We start from the raw sequence: 25,309 nt of genomic DNA, 5'->3' as shown, positions 1-25,309 counted from the left end.
CAAAAAGCCCTCCTGTAAACATTCAATGAATTCCCTTTCTTTGGATCCACTGGCAACATTATTTACCCAGTCCACCTGCATATTGAAGTCCCCCATGATCACCGTGACCTTGCCTTTCTGACATGCCCTTTCTATTTTGTGGTGCATTTTGTGCCCCTGGTCCTGACCACTGTTAGGAGGCCTGTACATAACTCCCATTATGTTTTTTTTGCCTTTTTAGTTCCTCAACTCTACCCACACAGACTCCACATCATCTGACCCTATGTCGTTTAGTGCTATTGATTTAATTTCATTCCTAATTAACAAGGCAACCCCGTCCCTCTGCCCACCTCTCTGTCTTTTCGATAGGTTGTGAATCCCTGGATGTTTAAATGCCAGTCCTGAACCCCCTGCAACCACGTCTCTGTGATGCCTACCACATCATACCTGCCATTCACAATCTGGGCCACAAGCTCATCTACCTAGTTCTGTACACTGCGCGCATTTAAATATAGCACCTTTAATTCTCTAATGATCGTCCCTTTTTGTTTTCTTAGTGTGGTGGACCTTGGTTTACTGAGCCTTTCCACTGTGTCATATTTTGTGAGATGGGGACTATCGTAACCTCTCCTGAGTTCTGTCTTTTCGTGCTTTTTTGTATTCTTAAGCAGCTACACTTCCCACTGATTACTTCACCTCTTGGTTCCCTGACTTTCCCTTCACCCCCAATCTCTAGTTTAAAGTCCTATTGACCACCCTATTTACTCTTTTCGCCAGAACACTGGTCCCAGCTCGGTTCAGATGGAGACCATCCCAAAGGTATAGGTCCCCCATGTCCCAAATCTGATGCCAGTGTCCCATGAAAAGGAAACCCTCTTTCCCACACCACTCTTTCAGCCACGTGTTAACTTCCCTTATTCGTGCCTCCCTATACCAATTTGCACGTGGCTCGGGCAGTAATCCGGAGATTATGACCCTTGAGGACCTGTTTTTTAATTTGAATCCTAGCTCTTTATAATCTCTTTCCTCTTTCCTAGACTTGCCTATGTTGTTGGTACCGACATGGACCACAACAACTGGATCCTCCCCCTCCCTCTCCAGTATCCTTTCAAGCCGGTCAGAGGTGTCCCGCACCCTAACACCGGGCAGGCAGAATACCATGCGGGACTCTTTATCCTGCTCACAAAGGATACTATCTATCCCCCTGATAATAGAATCCCCTACAACTACAACTTGCCTATTTACTCCCTCCCCTTGAATGGCCTGCTGAACCATGGTGCCTTGGTCAGCTGACTCATCCTTCCTGCAGCCCTGTTCGCCATCCACACAGGAGCAAGTGCCTCGTACCTGTTGGACAGGGTCAAGGGCTGAGGCTCCTGAGTTCCTAACTGCTGGTTCCCTTTACCTGCCTGACTTGCAGTCACACCCTGCTGACCCTGGCCACTGGCAGGATTTAAACTACTTACTCTGACAGGTGTGACTGCCTCATGAAACAGTGTCCAGGTAAGTCTCCCCCTCCCGGATGTGCCTCAGTGTTTGAAGCTCAGACTCCAGCTCATCAACTCTGAGCCGGAGCTCTTCGAGCAGCCAACACAGAGACTGCTCCTCCTCCGAACGGCTCCCGAAACTAGGCCCGCAGAAAGAGAGAGAACAAAACAGTAGGGAAAAAGCACCTTCTCCCACTCTGCACCGAATTACCTCACTGCACCAAATTACCAAGTTTCAAATTCCCACTCTGGATGTGTCTTACTCACTCAGGCTGTGTCTCTTTGACCTGCGCAATGGTTGATTGCAAGTGTTAAGCAGATGCCAGAGTATGTCTGAAGTCTGTCTAGGAACAAAGTTCCATACCGAGGGGTAAATTTTCCAGTCCCGCCCACCACAGGAATCGACCCCTCCACCCCCCCCCCGGGAATCTACCCCCCCCCCCCCCACAGGAATCGACCCCCCCCCCCCAAGAGTCCAAGACAGATTGACCCATCTCAGAACACGGTCCATTGGCTACAGAACACTTTAGGATGTCCTGAGATGTGAATGGCAGTTTTTAAATGCAAGTCTTCCTCTTTTTAATCTTCCTATTAGTTGTGCTCTGCACCCTAGAGAAAGAGGTTATAGTTATCACAATGGCTCCCACCTCCTAATCTCCAAAATGAGCAGAGTAAATCAACATGCTCGTACCCCGGCCTGGAAGTTACATTCATAGGAGCATGCTGCCCCATCCCTGCTGCCACAATCTATATGCCCAGGGGGCTCAGCAGGTAGACACGAACCATTTCAGCTTTACTGTCATCATCTGTGACAGTACCTGAACTGGCAGAAGAGTTAATGGTTCTCCACAAAAGTCCAGTCATCTATTAGCTGTCACATACATTTATTGACTCACTCCTTCAGATTGTACAATTCTCAAAGGCAACAGCTTTTCTCTACATAAACCTTTACCTTTTCTAGAGCTTCCCGGTCAATAATTTCTTGCACAGCCAATAACTTGATGCTGGAAAACAAGAAAGGCAACACTTCAGTAAATCAAGTTATCTCATCCAGCACAATACTTGTATCTTTAAGGCATTTATTTAGGCATCTTTGGGGCTTCCCAGGTCCATTAGGCCACCCACCATAAAATCCATGGAAACCAGGATAGTGGAAATATTCTCCTGAGGACTATCCAGGCTGCTTGCTTACTGTTTTTTTTAAGATGACGCTCCAAACAAAAGTTGCAGGGAGAATTATAACAAAAAGCAGACTAAAAGCATTGGTACGGAATTTACCCCATTGAAAGTACGAGCTTATTTATTTTGCCCTTGGTGAAGTTGTCAGGGGTGGTAAGCCATATAACAACTGATCATCAGCCTGAAACAGTAACTATTTCTCTCTCCAGTGACGGTACCCGAGTTACTCAGTATTTTTTGATGTGATTTCAGATTCCCAGCATCTGGAGTATTTTGCTTTTGTAAGCTGCACCTAAAGTGCATTTTAAACAGAAGATGATGCAAGATCCAAGCAATTAAAAATGTAGATGGAATGAGAAAAAGGACACAAATGTTTCACCCATTGAGCAGACATGTCAGCTGTGGTCACAATATGCAAAAGGATTTAAAATTGCAAAAGAACCAACATCCACACTTCCAGGGAGGGCTTTTGGATAATGAATCAGCAGTGGAACCCTGGCTAATTTTTCTCTAACTCAGGGTGCTGGGGCCAGTAGTCACACATTCATTCGCCAAGTTAAGACAAGTGCAGACTAGAGACTGAACCAGAGACCTTTTTCTCGGTCCACGCGTCTCAGCTACACACTGCCAAAGAGAGCAAGGCCGCAAAAATCGATAACTCCTGAAGCCGAGTGCATAGAGTATCCCCTTGTTCGTTGCTTCCGATGCAGACCACATGCAAACTTTGTGCTGCATGCTAATTTAAATGATTACAGAGTACAGCCAGCACTAAGTACACTGTTGAATGGCTGCATGCCTGAGCAGGAGATGCAAAATCGAGAGAGGATGGTACAAATGAAAGCTGGCCCGTACGGCTTAAAGCCAGTCTGCACCTCTTAAAGGGAAGTTCATTCTCTGACTGGAGCAGGTACTGGAAATCATTCTACAACTGACAAAGAATGGCACAACATGGCAGAGAGTGGGATCCGAGATTTTCTGGCATCGCACTTAAGGCCTTGGTGCAGAAGGGGGAAAGGTGTAGAGAAGTCACTTATCAGCAGGGGGCCAGGAGACCTTTGAGACAAACTTTGCGAAGACAGTGAACCCACACGGCTGTGGAGGTCAATGCCATGCATCGAGGCCCTAGGACTTTGAGGCAGTGTCACAATTTGCCAAAAGTGATTGAATCTTCAAATCCCATATCCCCTAGCTTCCCAACCTGCTCAATGCATCACACATCCCCATCACTCACCCATCAACAATTCAGCAGTATTCCTAGCTAATGGTTATTGTTTCACCTCACTGTTGCAAACTTAGTAATGCTGCAAGCCACAAACCCATATCTCAGCTTGCACACACTTCCAGCTATTCAACGATGACAGCCTCATTACCAAACATATTGCACCACACTCAATTACATACTTTTTTTCCCTTCCAGGGGGGCAAGGTGGTGCATAACCAGCAGAGGACAGGTACAGCTGCAGCCTTGAACTCCGAGCAAAAGGCATGGGTCACCATCATTGAAGTGGCCATGATTGAGGCCGTGGCCAGTGGCGAAGCTGAAATAATTGAAGATAACAATATCCACATACCTATTTCTCCTCCTCACATCCCACATCCCCGTCATTCCAGAATCCCGTCTGAATTATAAGACTGCAGCTCTTACTCTCTCCCCTTCTCCTCACCACAATCCTACTTTTGTACATTTGTCCTTTCAGATGTCCAATTGCAACCTGGCCAAGCAGTGGAGGAAGAACAAAAGATGAATGAGCAGGAAGACAGTGATGAAGAAGAAACATTGTCACTCGTTCTCACACTCACAGCCACCAATGATATTGACACTGTGTATACTTTAGGGGATAGCCTTAGGGCAACTTGCACATGGTGAGACTCTGATTACGATGACGTAACAGGGAACAAAGACTGCAGAATTGCCAGCACACTGGAGGACAAGGCCATGCACTAATACTGCTGTAAAGAACTTCGATGAGGTAGGCGACAGAAGGCTGATGAATGTACACAATGAAATACTTGATGCATTGGTAGTCCTGTCTGAATGCTTGGGGTCAACGGCAAGGAGAATGGAGAAATCCAGCACCGACAAGCTCCAGGCATTTTACAGAACATGGAGCCCATTTTTTGCAGATTCCATTGGTGGCCAACCCCATGATGTACCATCTGATGGTCGATGTCTCCACTTCTATTGCAACACAAGCCGAAGTTGCTCCATGTCTGCTGGCTGCAGTGGAAGCTCAAGACTGCATTCAGGCAATCTCTGACTGCTGTCATCATAGTTGTCATATTAGTGTTCAAAGGAAGTTGCAGCATGTCACAGCAGTCTATCAATCTGCTCTCCAAGACATTGTTAGGATTGCCCGAGGGAGTAGCAATCCCTCGGATTCCAAAGAGCACAAATTTGATGTCCTCTCTCAGGGTTGCAGCATTCGTCCTCCCACCACTGCCACTCCGCCAGTGCCCTTGCACTTTCCCGTCAGTCAGCCACCCCAGACTGCTGCCACTCAGGTAGAGATGGTGTAGTCCAAATTTGGACCCTTCTAGATCCAGAGATGCTTGGGGTCATCCTCCAAAGGCCACCTGCAGTCTTCTCCACTCAGTCAGGCCATGCTGCAGGCATAAGAGAAGTAGGTCAGACAGAGGCAGGCACTAAGAGAATGAAGGTGATTAGTTAACCTTTCTATGCCATTTAACATAGTTTGATTGATAAATTTGGTTTGAAATGTGCATGTTACAGTGGCCTTTACTTTTGCATTGTAGCAAAGCAGACACTTCGATGGTCAGTAACAAGGAAAGGTAAGTTGTGGGACTCCCTTCCTCCTCTCAGCTTATTGCTGTACAACTGGTGGCAAGGCGGTAACCTCACAAAAGTCAGCTTCTGTAGCAAGTAGCAGACCATTACAAATCCTCACACCCACTTTGCCGAGTACAGAGGGCTTCTTCAGAGTGGGCCAGGCAGTGGAAGCGTTAAACACTCCCGATTGTCTGCCCAATTTCACTGCATGTGACAGTACACCTTTCACTATTTGCAGGCTGCTTATGTGAGCATGGGTTGCACATTGGAATCTTGACATGTGTACTCAAAGGACAGCCCTTGTCATCCAATAGCCACTCTTTGGTGTGCTGCAATGCCTCAAACACACAGCAAATTAATGCAGAATGAATGCATTCTGTCTGCTGTCAGGATATCAGGCATTGGCCTTCATATACATTGCGTACAGTCACAAACCAGTTGGGTACTGAGGGAGCGGTATCCGTTTTGTTTGCAGTGCATCTCAAGAGCTGACATGTGGTGACTGCAAAACAATGTCCATGCAATGGCACTTTACATGATGGCGAGGTCTACAATCCTCATGAAGCCATTAGATTACTTTGCCTTCTTCTCTTCAGTAAAATAGAATGAAATGTATTCAGCTCTCTTGAACCCAGAGCTTCAGTGACCTTCACCGTATGCAACAGTGGATGGCAAAATCAGAGATGTTGCAAATATTGTCCACTCCAGCTTGGAAGTTCCTGGCCATAGTCATGTCCACAACCACTGGCAATGCTCTCCTTGCTCTGCTCTGAGGCTGGATTACTGGCTGTGGATGTTCTTAGTCAGGTGGGGATGTTTGACACTTCATCACAGAGGTTTAGTGAATTGTGCGCTGAACACGAGCTCCTGCTGTGAGCCCTTCTCCTATTCCTCCCTTTCCCAGCCTCTTGTTTTGCTGTGTGTCACCTCTTTTTATTCTTCAAGGACATGCATACTACTACACTCATGTCTGTGAGCAAGTAGATTGTGGAGAATCCTTGAAGTCTGAATAAAGTCCTACAGTGTGTACCACATGACTCCCTATAGCTTTAGGAACTTTAAACAACTGTGCAAACCACCAAATGTGGAATCGATCAGGGATCACCCAATTAGTGGGGCCCAAACTGAAGGACCACCCAAAAGAGCGCAAATACCCCCAATTATAAGAAGAAGAGTTCGCCACATGTTCGTCCTCTCTTGGTCCTGGTACCCCGGTCACGGCCATCTCCAATTGCAGCAACACCAGAAGCAAGTCCAAGTTCAACACTCGCTACCAGACGGATGAGCCCAGCTGAGCAGCAGTTACTCCTTCGGACTCGATAGATCCAGAATCGAACAGCGGCCACTGTTTCTCTCACCTAAGCCGGGTGCCCGAAGTTAAGTACATGTTGTCTTAGTCGATAAGTGAAATTAACTAGTAGTGTTTATGTTGCATGACTAATTGTGTGTAAATAAAGTACCCTTGACCTTGAACTAACTAACTGGTGTTTGGCTCTTTGATCGACAGCCGGTCGAAACCTGTGGTGGTATCATTTGATACCTGGCGACTCTAAGCATTAGGACATATATAACATAGAAAGAAGGGCACATTCACTGATTGCCATAATTGGAACAGAGCCACAGAAAGGACAGAGAAAAGAGTATAGGAAAAAAAAGGCAACAGTTATTGGCGACATCTGACGGGATTCGACCCAGAAGTGACAGTGTCACTCCGAGAGAACCCACAAAAGCGTTTGAATTAGAATCCAATTTGGCAAAGTAAAAGAAACCACAAGCGAAACCAGTATCGATCAAACCTCCAAAATTCGGAAGTGTGTAATTTGCATGCGTACTAACTGTGATGAACACCACTGGTAACACACTACGTGTATTACAGGTACCACAGTAAATCCCAGCCTGCTGGCTCCTCCCAGCAGGTGCCGTATAAAAGTGTATGCTCTCCTGCGCTGCTCCCATTCTGGTTACAGCTGCAGGAGGCTCAATATCTTGTGCAATAAAGCCTCAATTGTTTCACCAATCTCGTCTCGTGGTCATTGATGGTACATCAATTTATTGCACAAGATTTTACGAGATGAACGTCTTAATCAAGCCTGACCGCCTGGAGCAGAACCCTCACGCAGCCGAAGCCACTGCCACCTTCGAGCACGGGCGAGCCTGCTTTGAAGGATACCTCGGAGCAGCCACTGAAGAACTCTCAGACCCGCAGAAGCTCCAGATCCTTTACTCACGGGTGAGCCCACAAGTTTTTCCCCTCATCCGGGACGCGCCCACCTGCTCAGAAGCAATGGCGCTACTAAAGGGACAGTACATCAAGTGTATGCCAGGTACCTCCCGGCCACGAGATGGCAACTCCCGGGGGAGTCGGGCTCTACGGATACTCGGTAGGAACTGTAACTGCCAGACAGTTTCGGCAGTCCAACACACTGAACTATTAATCAGAGACGCTTATGTCACGGGCATTAAGTCTACTTACGTTCGCCAGCGGCTATTGGAAGGGGGTACGGTCGACCTTGCAGAGACTGTGCAGCTTGCTAACTCCCTAGAAATGGCCTCCCGTAATCTGGAGGCCTACACCTCCGACCGCGCGGCACCCTCATGGGCATCGTGGGCCCCACCAGCGGCCGACTCGAGTACACTGCAAGCCTGCGCCGCGCGACAGCCGACCAACTCCGGAGGGCCCAAATGTTACTTTTGTTGCCAGAGCAAACATCCCAGGCAGCGCTGCCCGGCGCAGAGCGGGACCTGCAACGGGTGTGGGAAGAAGGGCCACTTCGTTTCCGTTTGCCAGGCCCGGTCGGTCACCGCTGTTTCCAGGCCCAGCATCGCTACACCCCCCATGTGTGATCCAGGGGCGTCGCCATCTTCTCCACCACAAGCCACGTGCGGCCCGTGGGCGCTGCCATCTTTGATGTCACCCGCCATGTGCGCCCCGTGGGCGCCGCCATCTTGGACCGCGCCTCAGGACCCCTGCTCGCCTGGCCGTTCACGGCTCTCCGATACCTCCGCCACCGCTGATCAGCCCGGGACCTCCCAACATCTTCCGCAGCTCGCTTCCATCACCCTTGATCAGTCTCGGCCCCGCAACCTCGTGACCGCTACGACGACGGGAAAGATCAACGGGCAAGAGACGACCTGCCTCTTTGACTACGGGAGCACAGACAGTTTCATCCACCCTGCTACGGTAAGGCGCTGCTCCCTCCCGGTACTCCCCGTCACCCAGAAAATCTCCCTGGCCTCCGGATCCCATTCCGTGCAAATCCAGGGGTACTGCGTCGCTACCCTCACCGTTCACGGCGTAGAGTACAGCAACTTCAGGCTCTACGTCCTCCCCCATCTCTGCGTTGCCCTGTTACTCGGTCTCAATTTTCAATGTCACCTCCAAAGCCTTACACTGAAATTCGGCGGACCCCTGCCCCCCCCCCCCCTCATCGTTTGTGGCCTCACGACCCTTAAGGTCGAGCCGCCTTCATTGTTTGCAAACCTCACCCCAGACTGTAAGCCCGTCGCCATGAGGAGCAGACGGTACAGTGCACAGGACAGGACCTTCATCAAGTCGGACGTCCAACGGCTTCTGCGGGAGGGGATCATTGAGGCCAGCAACAGCCCCTGGAGAGCTCAAGTGGTGGTAGTCAAGACTGGGGAAAAACACAGGATGGTCATCGACTACAGTCAGACCATCAATCGGTACACACAGCTCGATGCGTACCCTCTCCCACGCATATCTGACACGGTCAATCAGATTGCGCAGTATTGAGTCTTCTCCACAGTTGACTTGAAGTCCGCCTACCACCAGCTCCCCATCTGCCCGGAGAACCGCCAATACACTGCATTCAAAGCAGATGGCCGCCTCTATCACTTCCTTAGAGTTCCCTTCGACGTCACCAATGGAGTCTCGGTCTTCCAGCGAGAGATGGACCGAATGGTTGACCAGTAGGGGCTGCGGACCACGTTCCCGTACCTAGATAATGTCACCATCTGCGGCCACTATCAGCAGGACCACAACACAAACCTCCAAAAATTCCTCCATACCGCCAAACTCCTTAACCTCACCTACAATAAGGAGAATTGCGTTTTCCGCACCAACCGCTTAGCCATCCTTGGCTACGTTGTGGAAAATGGAGGCCAGAGCCACGTCCGATGCATCGCTCTTCATCTGGAAGGGGAGGGCCCGACCCCGACCGCATGCCCCCTCCTGGAACTCCCCCTCCCCCACTGCCCCAAGGCCCTGAAACGATGCCTGGGGTTTTTGTCATATTACGCCCAGTGGGTCCCCAATTATGTGGACAAGGCCCACTCATCAAGTCCATAGTTTTTCCACTGATGACTGAGGCCTGTCGGGCCTTCAACCACATCAAGGTGGACATCGCCAAAGCCACGATGCACGCGGTCGACGTGTCCCTCCCCTTCCAGGTGGAGAGCGATGCATCGGACGTGGCTCTGGCCGCCACCCTCAACCAGGCGGGCAGGCCCGTGGCTTTCTTTTCCCGTACCCTCCATACCTCCGAAATTCGGCACTCATCTGTCGAAAAGGAGGCCCGAGCCATTGTGTAAGCTGTGCGACATTGGCGGCATTACCTGGCCGGCAGGAGATTCACACTCCTCACTGACCAACGGTCAGTTGCCTTCATGTTTAGCAATACACAGCGGGGCAAGATCAAAAATGACAAGATGTTGAGGTGGAGGATCGAGCTCTCCACCTAAACTATGAGATCTTGTATCGCCCTGGGAAGCTCAATGAGCCCCCAGGTGCCCTATCCCGCGGTACATGTGCCAGCGCACAAGTGGACCGACTCCGGGCTCTCCATAATGACCTCTGCCGGGGTCACCCGGTTCTTCCATTTTATCAAGGCCCGCAACCTGCCCTACTCCATCGAGGAGGTCAGGACCGTGACCAGGGACTGCCCAGTCTGCGCGGAGTGCAAACCGCACTTCTACCGGCCAGATAGAGCGCATCTGGTGAAGGCCTCCCGCCCCTTTGAGCGCCTCAGCATGGACTTCAAAGGGCCCCTCCCCTCCACTAACCGTAACGTGTACTTTCTCAATGTTATTGATGAGTACTCCCGCTTCCCATTCGCCATCCCATGCCCCGTCATGACTTCTGCCATGGTCATCAAGGCCCTGCACAGCATCTTAACCCTGTTCGGTTTCCCCACCTACATCCACAGCGATCGGGGATCCTCCTTCATGAGTGATAAGCTGCGTCAGTTCCTGCTGAGCAAGGGCATCGCCTCGAGCAGGAAAACCAGCTACAACCCCCGGGGTAACGGGCAGGAGGAGAGGGAGAACGGGACAGTCTGGAGAGCCATCCTGCTGGCCCTTCGGTCTAGGAATCTCCCGGTCTCCCGCTGGCAGGAGGTCCTCTCCGATGCGCTCCATTCCATCCGGTCGCTCCTGTGCACCGCTACTAATGAGACCCCTCACGAACGTGTGTTTGCCTTCCCTAGGAAGTCCACCTTACGGTACTGCCACTGTATTACAGGTACCACGGTAATCCCAGCCTGCTGGCTCCTCCCAACAGGCGCTGTATAAAAGTGTATGCTCACCTGCGCTGCTCCCATTCTGGTTCCAGCTGCAGGAGGCTCAACATCTTGTGCAATAAAGCCTGAATTGTTTCACCAACCGCATCTCGTGGTCATTGATGGTACATCACTAACAAAGGGATATAAGATAAACTCGATAGATTTTGTTGCGTGAAACTTTCGGGAGTTGCGTAAACTGGAAAATAGCTTGAGCCGTACCCATGTTTGCACCACCGCTTTATTCCCCCTTGTTTCAAATTTCCGATAGAGACAGAAGTAATTGTAGGGATGGCCATGAAGGCAATGGAACGCCTTATGCATCCACAAGAGCCCGAGGTCGCAGCGACCAATAGATCAGAACAGTGTCCCGTATGGGAAGAAGAGACTAGGAGATACCTAAAGGGGAAAGGCTGGCACCTATGGTTGGAATTTTGCGCAAATGAAGAAACAGGTCCTGGCAGCAGAGGACAGACTTAGTGGGACAGCCTGACCGAGATTCACAAGAAAAGTTTGACTAAGGTTTGTAAGCCGATGGCAATCATGTCCTGTCTGGCACAATTGCGAGGCACAGAGGAGGTCGTGAGGACGCTCCGTAAGCAGCTTGAGGAGAAGGAGGGAAGTAGAGAGGGAGATTTAAGTGAAAGTGAGGAGTTAAATGTGCAGCTCCGGGAGCAGTTAGCAGTGAAGGACAAGGAAATGGATGATGTCAAGAGGGCACATCAATTCTGTCTCGCCCACCTTAGCAGCTTCCAAATCCAGTACGATAAGGCCTACCAGGACACACAACGTGCTGCACTGGTAAGAGAAGAGACAGAGAACCAGGTACAACAGTTAAGGAAACAGTGTGATGATCTAAAGGCAGCCCTCCGAGCACTCCACAGTTCCACCACGGAACAGAGGCAGAGTTCGGTGGATCATGCCAAGTGCAGGCAGCAATCCCTGCTATCAGTTCAAAATGGGTTTAGAGACACCTTTGGCCCACAGCTAGACCAGGAAGACGGCCCCGATTGGCAGGAACACAGTGAAACGACTCAACGGTACGTAAGTGAGATTGAGAATCAAAATAGAGCCCCCCAGGCCCCGAAAAGAAAAGCACCCGCACCACAGACTGCAGAGGCAGCACCCAACCCAATGAACCCCATCACCACGCAGCGCATGGTTACCACGGAAGGCCAACCCGATTTCGTGTACACCACCCCATTAACTATCACCCAGTTGAGAGATGCCCGTGAGAAGATAGAGACTTTCCACCCCACATCAGACCCACACCACTTTTTTGAGTTAGTGAAACAACAGACCCTCATGTACAGTTTAGACGAGCAGGAAGAGGTAAAGCTCATAGTGATGAGCCTTGACCCGTCGGTTAGTTCAGCCCTTCCCGACCCACAAAATGTAGGAGGAGGTAGCCTCCAAGAAATTAAAACGGCCATTTTAGACGCTATTGGATATAATAGAGGAGATCCGGTAGAAGGACTCAACCGGCGCTGACAGAAAAAGGGAGAGCATCCAACAGCGTTTGCTGGATGCCTCTGGATCCACTTTACCGCTGTATTCAGTGAGTTAGCCCACGCCCGTTTATCAGCAGACGATACGGCCAAATGGAACTGTACTCTAGTATCTCATGCCACAGAGGCAGAACAGAAGGCATGTGCCAATTACGACCGATCAGACGTGCACACAATGAAGTTTGAGTTCTGAAACGCTTATCGAGAGCTTGGGAACAGTGCGTACACAGAAAGACAGAGCAGGAGAGAGTAGATGCCACAATGAATCCAGTAAGGGCACACCAAGACCCCGCATGGGTAAATGAAGGCAGAGGTACAGCACAGCACCCCAAGACACAGGAATGTTATAATTGTGGACAGAAAGGACATTACGCACGAGAATGTCAAGCCCCCCCGAAACAGCAACGGAATCAGCCCAACCCCCCACCTAGGGAACCATACCTAAGGGAGCAATACACCAGAGAGCCTGCTCCACCTTACGTGCCCCAGGGGTCATGTTACAACTGTGGGCAGTCAGGACACTTCGCCTGAGATTGCAGGAGACCCCCACCACCAGCTAGACTAGCCCCCAGATATGAAAGAGAACACCACCCACAGCAGCTACAAGGTCCCAGCTGCCCCATGCAAACTGTGAGCGCTTACCCACCACTTCTCATGGCAGGGACACCTCAGCAATGCTACTTCATTTTTGTTTCTCTCCTCCTTCCTCTCTCTCCTCCTTCCTCTCTTCTTCGGTCACACTACACTGACTCCATATGCTAGTTACACCCCAGGCCAAATGTCCTATACTCTGATGGAACCTGCATGCTTTTATGTTTAGTTTGTTTTAAATGTTGTTCATTCTCTCTTGTACGATTTTGTGTCGTCCTCACGGACGCTTTCTTGACGCAGTCATAACTACTCTTCTGACGCCACATGGCAGTTAAAGAAACAAGTTTGTTGCAGGCCATATATTTACAAATTCTTACCGCTCTTGGAAGGTCACTCAGGCAGTGGATCCCCGCCCTGCCTGAGGACCCCCTATACATTCGGTCAGCCAAGCTCGGGTAGTGGAGCAACGGCACTGATCACCGCCCTACCCGGGGATTCCACCCATTCTTGCCCTGCCGTGGATCATACGCACCACCCCATTCGGATAATTGTTTTCGAAGCTCTTTTGCTGTTCTTTTTCAGTCCTGTGGTTTAAAGAATGCTTTTTGCCACAACTTATGCCCTCCCCGGCAACCCTTCGGTTGCTATCCCCTACATACTATTTACATGTCAGAATCACTTGATTGGAAAAACAAGTTTGCAGAGGACGGAGAAATTGTCCGCCCATTCAACCCGACAGACACAGGCTGTGAGAGTGCTCGCACTGTGACACAGAATTTTTTTTTTGGATGTCTTGTCTCCGCAAATGGTTGTTTTAAAAAACAAATGAAGGAGTCACATACGGTAACGATTCTAATGCGAAATTGAAGTTAAGGAGACACAGACAGACAAACGAGATGTTAAGCAGCAAGATAATGACAAGCACTATGCTTGTTCCCCTAGGAAGATACAAAGATACTCAAAGACAAAGGAAAGCCTGAATAAGATGAAGACGACGCTGATGATCGGCATCATGATCGTCGCTGGAACAGTACAGTTGCGCGCGTTACCTACCTCCACCTCCCTCACCACACAAGCCCCGAACACGACTAACAGGCTCAACACCCCCAGCCCGGACACTACACCACACATAGACCCAGCCACCGATACCCCCACATGGTGCGAGAATCTCGGTATGTGGTATTCCCTGTCATACACAATGGAAACCTCACTAGTGATAGCCATATTGTGCAGTGTCATTCAGACAATCAGATTGCGGAAATGGAGAGCCTCCCGCCCTCCAGTATACACATTTAGAGCCCCTTTCCTCGGACTCCAGCAAACCCCACACTCTTTCTGAACCTTTCTCTTTAATAAATTCTGCGGTTGTTGTTTTTGTTAATAAAGTTATTTATGTGAATGTTAGTGATAAGAAGAAATGTGATGCTGCTCTCGGATTCTTTTTTTGTATTGTAAAATGGTTCTTTGTTTGTTAAATAGCAGCATGAGTGTAGTCTACTTAGAGACAGTTAGAGGTTCCCTTTTTATTGAATGTTAAATGGCCCCCTAGGAATTTTTAGATATGTGTTGTTTTAGGGAAATTGAGGTAAATGACTCATAGGACAGAGAAGAGTAGAACCTGCCCTTGGTTAAGGGTATTTCAGAGAACATGGAAGACCCAGTGTTGTGATCCTTCACGCTTCACGTTGAGGATCAAGAGGACGGAGTGGAGCCATCTGGATGGCCACTTCCAACTAGGTTCAGAGAAACTCGCAAAGCCTAGCGGGTAAAATGGACAAGCCAAGACTCAGGCAAGCTCAGAGCCTGAAATGCATATTTGTAAACAAAAAGTCCAGACAGTATCAAAACTCCGTCCAATTAGCATTTTGATGGGGCCGATTGGCATTTGATGGCCCATCTTCACCAAGACAAAGGACTGGTACTCGAGGAACCGGGACATGCCCAGACATTTCGGCGCCACTCTCTGTTCAAGGGAAGCGTAAACAACGGGGTCAGTGACTGCTTGGGACATGCCCAGCCATCCAGATCCCCGCCCACTTATTGGTTGGGAATCGAACAGAGTGATCAGGGATCACCCAATTAGTGGGACCCAAACTGAAGGACGGCCCAAAAGAGCGCAAAAACCCCCAATTATAAGAAGAGTTCGCCACATGTTCGTCCTCTCTTGGGTCCTGGTACCCCGGTCACGGCCATCTCCAATCGCAGCAACACCAGAAGCAAGTCCAAGTTCAACACTCGCTACCAGACGGATGAGCCGAGCTGAACAGCAGTTACTCCTTCGGACTTGATAGATCCAGAATCGAACAGCGGCCACCGCTTTCTGACCTAAGCCGGGTACCCAAAGTTAAGTACAGGTTGGCTTAGTCGATAGGTGTAGTTAACTAGTAGTGTTTATGTTGCATGACTAACTGTGTGTAAATAAAATACCCTTGACCTTGAACTAACTAACTGGTGTTTGGCTCTTTGATCGATAGCCGGTCGAGACTTGTGGTGGTATCATTTGATACCTGGCGACTCTAAGCATTAGGACATAAATAACATAGAAAGAAGGGCAAATTCACTGATTGCCATAATTGGAACAGAGCCACAGAAAGGACAGAGAAAAGAGTATAGGAAAAAAAAGGCAACATAACCCGTCTGGTTCACAGATAATCTGCCTGGTCTGCCCTCTGAAATGGCCTAGCAAGCCACGCACTTGCATCAAACCACTAAAAAGCCTTGAAATGAAACCAGCATTTACCTAGGGATCGGAAATGACAAAGTCAGATCTGTTGACGCTGCAAGTCCCGGATTACATCTGGGGTGCCAAAATTAGAAGATCTGTCTTAAGCGACAACCTGACATAATCATACGCATGGAATAATGTTCCAGACACCACCATCACCATCCCTGTCCCACCAGCAGGGCAGACCCAGAAGTGGTGGCGGCCACAGTGAAGTTTCCTTGGGTGTCCTCAAGATCAACTCCGGACCCTATGAAGTCTCATGGCATTAGGTCTAACATGGGCAAGGAAACCTCCTGCTGATTACTGTGTACCGCTGATGAATTAGTACTGCTTCATGTCAAACAAGTCCACAACCAATCTATCAGATGTCAGTTCTGCAGACCTGCCACCTTAGTCGAGGATGGTGGTGGACAATGAAACAAATAACTGGAGGAGGTGGCTCCACAAATATCCCCAACCTCAATGATGGAGGAGACAAGCATTCACAACAATCTTCAGCCAGAAGCGGCGAGTGGATGATCCTTCAGGGTCTCCTCCGGAGGTCCCCAGCATCACAGATGTCAGTTTTCAGCCAATTCAATTCACTTCACCTGATATCAAGAAACGGCTGAAGACACTGGATACTGCAAAGGCTATGGTGACAATATCCTGGCAATAGCACTGAAGACTTGTACTCCAGACCCTGCCACGTCCCTAGCCAAGCCGTTCCAGTACAGTTATAACTCTGTCATCTACCCGGCAATATGTGAAGTTGTTCAGGTGTGTCCTGTACACAAAATGCAGGACAAATCCAACCCGTCCAATTACTGCCTCATCAGTCTACATCAGTGAAGTAGTGAAAGGGGTCATCAACAGTGCTATCAAGTGGCACTTGCTGAGCAATAGCCTGCTCATTGATGCTCAGTTTGGGTTCCACCAGGGCCACTCAGCTCCTGACCTCATTGCAACTTTGGTTCAAACATAGATAAAAGGGCTGAGCTCCAGAGATTAGGTAGAGTAACTGCCCTTGACAGCAAGGTGCATTTGACCGAGTGTGACATCAAACAACCGAGCAAAACTGGAGTCAATAGGAATCAAGGGGAACACTCTCTGATGGTTAGAGTCATACCTAGCACAAAGGAAGATAGTTGTGGTTGTTGGAGGTCAATCATCTCAGTTCCAGGACATCACTGCAGGAGTTCCTCAGCGTAATGCCCTAGACCTGACCATCTTCAGCTGCTTCAGCGTGACTTTTCTTCCATCATAAGGTCAGAAGTGGGAATGTTTGCATATAATTGCACAATGTTCAGCAGCATTTGAATCAGTCCATGTCCAAATGCAACAAGACCTACACAATATCCAGACTTGGGATAACAAGTGGCAAGTAATATACGTGACACATAAGTGCCAGGCAATGACCATCTACAGCAAGAAAGAATCTAACCATTTCCCCTTAACATTCAATGGCATTACCATCGCGGAATCTCCCACAATCACCATCTTGGGGGTTACCATTGACCAGAAACTGAACTGGACTAGCCAGAAAACACTGTGGGCGGGATTCTGTGATCCTGAGGCTAAGTGTTGACGCCGTCAGAAACGCCGTCGCATTTCTCGACGGCATCAACGCGGCCTCAGGATCAGCAATTCTGGCCCCTACAGGGGGTGCCGCGGGATCCGTGCATGCGCAGTGGCACTTGCGCCAACGCGCACATGCGCAGTGGCTTGCTTCGACGTGCCGGCCCCGACGCAACATGGTGCAGGACTACAGGGGCCGACGCAGAAGAAAGGAGGCCGGCAGCCAGAAAGGCCGGCCCACCGATCGCGGGACAGGTCACATCGGTGGACGCCCTCCGGGGTCGGACCCCCCTCCCCCACAGGCCGCCCCCCGACTCTTCCAAACCGAGTTCCCGCCAGCTGAGAGTAGGAACCGCGCCAGCTGGACTCGGCGTTTTTACGACGGCCGCTCGGCACACCCCAGGCCGAGAATCGGCGGGCCAGCCGCGTAGAGCGGTCCCCGCCGGCGCCGCGCCTCCACGCCAGCGCCAATGGCGCTGATTCTCTGCCCTGCGGAGAATCACGTGCCGACATCGGGGCGGCGTGGCGCAATTTGCGCCGGTCGCGGGGATTCTCCGGCCCGGCCCCGGGCTGAGAGAATCCCACCCACTGTGGCTACAAGAACAGGTTAGAGGTTAGAAATCCTGTGGCGAGTAACTCACCTCCTGACTCCCAAATCCTGTCCACCATCTACAAAGCACAAGTCAGGAGTGTAGTGGAATACTCTCCAATTGCCTGGATGAGTGCAGCTCCAATAACACTGAAGAAGCTCGACACCATCCTGAACAAAGCAGCCCACTTGACTGGCACCACATCCACAAGCATTCACTCCCTCACACCAACAACAACAAAACAGTGGTAGCAGGGTGTACTATCTACAAAATACACTGCAGGAACTCACCAAGGATCCTTCACCAGCATCTTCTAATCATAAGACCATAAGACGTAGGAGCAAATGTAGACCATTCAGCCGATCGAGTCTGCCCCACCATTTAATGAGGTCATGACCGATCTAATATAATCCTCAACTTCACTTTCCCACCTTATCCCCATAGCTCCCTTACTGATTAAAAATCTGTCTTCCTCAGCCTTGAACATACTTAACAACCCAGCCTCTATAGCCCTTGCGGTAAATAATTCCACAGATTCACTATCCTCAGAGAGGAAATTCACCTTATCTCGGTCTTAAATGGGCGACCCCTTACTCTGCGATTATGCCCTCTGGTCCTAGACTCTCCCACAAGGGGAAACAACCTCTCAGCATCTACCCTGTCAAGTCCTCTGAGAATCCAATATGTCTCAATAAGGTCACCTCTCATTCTTCTAAACTCCAATGAGTACAACCCCATGACCTCTATCATCTAGAAGGACAAGGGCAGCAAATCCATGGGAACAGCACCACCTGGGTGTTCTCCTCCAAGCCACTCACCACCTGACTTGGAAATATATTGCTGTTCCTTCACTGTTGCTGGATCAAATTCCTGGAACTCCCTCCCGAACAGCACTATGGGTGTACCTACACGACATGGACAGCAGCGGTTCAAAAAGGCAGCTCACTATTACATTCCGAAGGGCAATGAGGTACGGGCAATAAATGCTGACCTCGCCAATGATGCCCACACCCCATGAATGAATAAACAAAACCTGAAAATAGTAGATGACCCCTTTAAATAACAGTGGGGAGTCCATCCAGTTGATATGTTCAGCTATACAAAATTAAGAGAGGGCGTTGGCTGGAGTACTGAGTTCCAAAATGGCAACACTGACTGACATCATGATCTGTCTACTCTTGGTAGAAGCTCCCTGTGCCCTGAACAAAATATCGTCTGGCACAGCTGGCACCTGAAATGTGCATGCCACTGTGGACACCATTTTGGAGAAAAAACAGCATTCATAGTGCTGAAGACTGGGGTCTATGGAGCTAAATATCGCAGCCCAAGGACCTGAGACAAACTGTGTATTGAACCAAGGAACTTGACAAGGCTGGCTTTATTTCTATTGCGTTGAATGAACACCACAGCCTTCTTTCAAAGTTCTGCCTCAATGGACGCTGACTATGCCCTGCCTATGATTTACTGGCCTTAAGACTGAGGTTTTTCAGTGATCAACACAATGGCAGATTTCCCTTTATCCCTGAAGATAATCACATTTAGCTCACTTGACAGTGCCAGCTGGCAAGAGTTCAACTCATTACCGTTTCTTTTTGCAAATAGTTCACTCCAGCAATTTGAGGAAGTTTTAAATATTTACACTAATTTGGTAGAAGTATAAACTAATTCATGCTCAAATTTGGCTATTAAAATGTTCTCTGCTTGTATGCTTCATATCCAAGATACTAAGTCTATGAGGCGAAGGTATAATACTTTGGAGATATAGGTTGGCCTGACAACAAACTGACAATAATTTTTTTTTAAAAGCCTAAGCTTCTTCGCTACACAGACTTGTGAAAAATACCAGTAAAACTGAAGGTGATTTATTTAAACACGTGATTTCCTTTAAAGTACGAGGTAAATTTTGTCTGTTGCCTTTTATCAAGGGAGCTTCAAAGACATTGAACAAATTGTCCACTAATGGGGGGAATAATTTCTAACTTGCAAAGCTCAGCCAGAATTATAGGAAGGACTTGAATAGATGAGGTTGAGGATTCCCCATTGGCGAGTCTGGGCTTCCTCATTGTTTTAACAGTGGTTTCACTAGTTCCTTCGCTCAGTTAGAATATTGTTGTCCTCTCCTTTGGGCAAGGAATCAACGAGGAACCCTGTTCCTTTTTTTAAAAACTTCTCATTAAATTGTGAATGCCGAAATATTCTAGAACTTGGATTATTGACGGAGTGGCAATAGCAGTCAATTATTCAGAGTAAAAAACGAAGCAGTTTTCTTGCACATGCAGAAGCCCACTCAGCAGTATACTGCTCCCTTCTGCCTCTTTCCCTAATCCACCCCACCCTATCCCTGCAGTCTATCTGACACAAGCCACATTTGCGCCTGGGGGGTAAAAGCTTCAAGGTTCAGGGCTATCGGCCAATAATGTTGAATTCTTTTTTTAAACTGCTTTGGAAAAGGGAAAATTAGTTTCACTTCCACCTGTGTCAGTGTTTGAAACGTTAAGTTAAGATTTGATGACGCAACGGAAAGAAATGTCATGGCAACCATCAAAGCTAAATGAAACAAAAGACGCCCAAAAGCTGACGACATGGAAATATACAGGGCAGAGCTGGGGGGCGGGGGGAGGAGACAGAGGACGAGGGCAAGAGAGGAACATATTGAAGAGAAGGTGGTATTTATGAAGTTCTTCATATCATTTTTGAAAAAAGAGGTACCAATGAACGTTTCCAGTAAGAAGTCTTACAACACCAGGTTAAAGTCCAACAGGTTTGTTTCAAATCATTAGCTTTCGGAGCACTGCTCCTTCCTCAGGTGAATGATTGATTCGAGAGTGGACCAACAGCAAACTGACCAAAAATACAAAACACTGCAAGTTCGCTGCATGACTTGTGTTCTTAGTGCCCTGTTTTACAGTAGCAAAGCATGAACAACTTATGCAAGCCAAGAAAAGTGGCTAGTCAGCTTCCATTTTCACTGCTTCAGATTAACATTGGGCATCTCTTGACAAGATAGTCAAATACAAAAGTACACCAGCGGCAGCAATTCCCAACATTTATTCTCTTGAGTCAGTGGCGGCTCCATTGGCTGCGCCATATGTGCCGAATGAATGACAGACACATCATTCCCAAAGGTATGCTATATGGTGAGCTTGCTATTGGCACAAGGCAAACAGGTTACCCACATCTGCGATGCAAGGATATCTGCATATGAGACCACAAGTTGACTGGGATCAGAGTTGATAGACTCATAGAATATGCAGTGCAGAAGGAGGCCATTCCATCCATCGAGTCTGCAGCGGCCCCAAGAAAGAGCTCCCCACTTAAGCCCACCCCTCCCCCATCCCCTCAACACAGTAACCCCACCTAACCTTTTTGGACACTAAGGGCAATTTAGCATGGCCAATCCACCTAACGTGCACATCTTTGGATGTGGGAGGAAACCGGAACACCCGGAGGAAAACCATGCAGACACGGGGAGAACGTGCAGACCCTGCACAGACAGTGACCCAAGCCGGGAATCAAATCTCGGACCCTGGAACTGTGAAGCAACACTGTTAATCGCTGTGCTACTGTGCATGGGACGTCCTTGCTGCCGACTGGACTGTCTGGTGACAAACAGTCAGGAAGGGCGTGAAAAAAGCAGAGGACAAAAGAAATGACAAATGGTGGAGAGAACCAGGAGGATGAAAAAGCATCAGTCTACCATGGACCAACATTATTTATCTGTGCCAGCTGTGGAAGGGGCCTACCACTCCTGATTCAGCCTATACAGCCACAACAGACTATGTTCAAGCCAAGTGACATACAACCCAAGCGCAGCCCATCATCCTCCAAAAAGGATTGAAATCTACTCCCCTCCATCATTGGCTGCAATGTGGCTAATATGCATGATCTATGGGAAACGCTACAGTATCTCTTTTTGGCAGCATCTAGCAAACCTTACAACAATTACCACCTAAAAGGACAAGGACGGCAGATGCCTGGGAATAGCATCACCGAGTTCTCAACTTGGATATATATCATGGCATAGCCATGTTTCCATGTTCCTTCATCATCACTGGGCCAAAATCCTGCAACTCTCTGTTTAACAGCATGGTTAGAGTCCCTCACAAACTGCAGCAGTTCAAGATGATGACCGTACATCACCCAAGGGCAATTTGAAATAAAAGGCACAATTCTCCAGAAAAATTTCGAAGTTAATTTGTGTCCAATTTTTCAGGGAGTTTCCCGTCGGCTCTGCTGGCGAGTTCCCCACCACTATCCAATGACACTTAGGACATGATCCTCCGGCAACGTTATGCTCTCGTCCAAGCAAAATGAGGCTGGTGAATAACGGGAAAGGCAGAAAATGAGAACCGCGCCAGGTGCCAAACAGTTTGCGATGCAACCGGCCCGTTCCTGTAGGCAAAATCGTGATCTCGCCGTAGCATGGTGAGAAACCAATTATCACCACTCAAGCCCTATTTCCATACAATTAACGAGAGCCACCCCATGTCCAACGGCCTTAAGTGCTGCTCGACCTTGTCAGCGGTGGGGGGGGGGGTGCTGGTGAGCGCGGTGCCGGCGAATCAGCTGATAAGCCTTCATTTGCGGTGAGAAGCCCATGAGGCCGCGTTAAGTGGACCAATTTACGGTGAATAGCGCTGCCGGCCTCATTGGACCGAGCAGCGGAAAGCTCTTGGCAATTCCCTCTCACTACAACATTTACAATTCTTTCTGGAGAATTGCGCCCTTAGTCAATTTTTTAGGTCCTGGAGAGTTTCTCACCGGTTTAGCCCCATTCAGCACTGGTTAGCTGAACTCAGAGATCAGGCCCCCATTTTGAAAGAGTTCCCCACTCTCTATGTGAGCTTGTGGTCTCCCACACTCCCCACCCATGGGCAATGTCACCCCCCACAACCATGGGCACTACCCCATAGACTCCCCAAGTGAGGACACGCCACTATGGGGCTCTTGGGGGTCCCTCCTCTTCAGGCCCCCCACACACCCATACAGGCGCCCCCACTTCCAGGACACCCGTCACCCTCCAAACCGCCCAGAGGCCCCTACATACCTGCCCTGCACCCCCACCTTTCATACCCTCCCTCCATCCACCTTTCATGGACATGGTCCCCCCTTAGCCTTGGCAGTGCCACTCTGGCACCCTTGCACTGCTACCCTGGCACCCGAGTAGTGTTGCTGCCAGCTTGGCAATGCAACTCGGGCACTTTGACAGTGCCAGATTGGCAGTGTCAAGGTGGCAGCTGGGCAGTGTTAAGGTGCCTGCATTCCAAGAGGCGAGCCATGGAGTGACCCTTCACTATCTCTGCCTCAGATAGCCTGGGAGACAGCCCCCCCCGGATGCCATTCCACCTGATCCACGTTTATGTGGACTATGCTGAACGGTGCCCAGCTGCGGCCTCGCTGGGGAGATCCCAGGAGGCCTGTGGATATCGGGTGAGTTCACCAAAGTCGGTTTTAAATCTATTTTGGTGCATGCCGTTTGGTCCCATCCTGACTTTGACGCCTCACGGGACTTGGGTGGGTCCCGCGAGGCGTGAAGGCTCCCAGGAAACCTACGTGGGGGGGCCTCTCCCGGGATTCACCGGTTGCACTGCGCACAAGTGAGAGGCCAAAGTGGTTGGTGGATCGCGCCCAAAGAATAAACATAGGCCCTTGCTTGTGACACCCACAGCCTGAAAACAAACTTTAAAAATGTGCAGAAAAAGACGTGTACGTGAACTTGGACTGTATTTCACAAGAGATATATATTCCATGCACAGTTCAAAAAAGACCAAACAAGCTGCTTCAAAACTGAGTCACATTGCTCCCTGTGTAAGGCTATGAGGGAGTTGGTGGTATTGTAATGTCACTTGCCTTGCAATCCAGATACCCAGGCTCACACTCTGGGAACTTTGGTTCAAATCTCACTAAGGCAGCTGATGGAATTTAAATTCAATTGATAAAGTCTGGAATTGAAAGCTAGTATCAGTCATTCTGAGCATGAAACTATCATCGATTTCTGTAAAAGCTCAACCCACTAATGGCTTTTAGGGAAGGAAATCTGCCATCTTTACCAGGTCTGGCCTATATGTGACTCCAGGCCCACAGCAACGTGGTTGACTCCTATCTGTCCTCTGGAATGGCCGACCAGTTCAAGGACCGTTTGGGTAACAAATGCTGGCCTCGCTCAGCAATACTTCAAAAATATCTATTGTTCTGTCCTCTTATCTGACTAATAGCACCGGAGATCATTTGGTTAGTATTAAGTGTCAAGCAAATACTTTGGAAACATTCAGTGATGATTTTCACCCTGCAAACCATTGGAATATTGATGTGTGCGATAATAGATTCCCGAAACTTCTGAAGGTTTGAGTGCTCCTTTAGTTTCCCGCATGACACTGAGCTCACAAACCACAAGTGTAGTTCAGTTTGTTTGGGATAACTGTCATGATATTTAAATCAGCATATCATGGTGCAATCAAACACACACTGATGGACATGCAGTAGAACCAACCAACACACACACAACATCGCTGCCAATCACCAGTGAGAGCACACGCACTATAAAAACAGGGGACACTACAGTTCCCGCTCTTTCCAGCAGCAGCCAGCTCAGAGCACCGAGCTCAGAGCCTGCCACTCAGACATTCACCGTGTGCTGAGTGCCTCACCCAGATAGTGATAGGACAGGGTTCACAGGTTATCTGGTAATGCACGTACCCAAGTTAGCAGTGTGCTGTAACAGTTAAGTAGTTAATAAAATTGAGTTACACCATCTCCAGCCGTGTTGGATCGTTTGTACACCAGAACACCCAACACGCCAATAACCACTGTAGTTCCAGTTCTGGGAAAGTCTGCACAGCCACAGACAGGAAGAAAACACTGCAATAACAGCAGTAGGCCATGAGGTCACAGGCAGTCACATGCCATTGACTCAGCTGACGGTCCTGAAAAGCTTAACAGATGCGAAAGACTTCTGCTTTTTTTGTCTTGCTGTGATGTCAGCTGGCTAGGTGTTGTTTCAGTGCATGCATGGAACATAATAAACCAATTATCTGTCAATTATCTCATTGCTGCTCGTGTGATCTTGAAATACACAAATTGGCTGCTGCGTTTTCTACCTTGCACACTTCAAAAAAAATTATTCATTGGCTGCAAAACGCTCCAGGGACCTGAGGCCCTGAAATGCACTACAGAAATGCAAGGCATCTTTCTGGAATATACAAGAGAAGTTCAACAGAAATCTCTCACGCATTCTGATGAAAGGTCATCGACCTGGAATGTTAACTCAGGGCGCGATTTAACGGGAGAAAAACAGAGTCTTGCGTTGGGCATTTTTAGAGGGCGACCCCGTTATCAAACAGGACTCTGGCCTGGATTCACTGCCGCATGCCGCCAGTTGTGGGGTTTCGA

At 49.1% G+C, this 25,309-nt stretch overlaps 1 protein-coding gene across 2 annotated transcripts in view; it reads right to left on the bottom strand.

Annotated features, from left to right (window-relative positions):
- eepd1 (endonuclease/exonuclease/phosphatase family domain containing 1) overlaps positions 1-25,309 on the bottom strand; it is a 245,448-nt gene that overhangs the window by 69,293 nt on the left and 150,846 nt on the right. For both annotated transcript variants that reach the window (XM_072509734.1, XM_072509733.1), the window contains exon 5: positions 2,419-2,470. In XM_072509734.1, the coding sequence (XP_072365835.1) occupies positions 2,419-2,470 (52 nt within the window). The remainder of the gene's footprint in view (positions 1-2,418; positions 2,471-25,309) is intronic.

The sequence above is a fragment of the Scyliorhinus torazame genome, chromosome 6 (genome assembly GCF_047496885.1).
Source record: "Scyliorhinus torazame isolate Kashiwa2021f chromosome 6, sScyTor2.1, whole genome shotgun sequence".
NCBI lineage: Eukaryota > Metazoa > Chordata > Chondrichthyes > Carcharhiniformes > Scyliorhinidae > Scyliorhinus > Scyliorhinus torazame.
The sequence above is the reverse complement of the archived record's forward strand: the minus strand, read 5'-3'. Positions and strand labels throughout refer to the sequence as shown.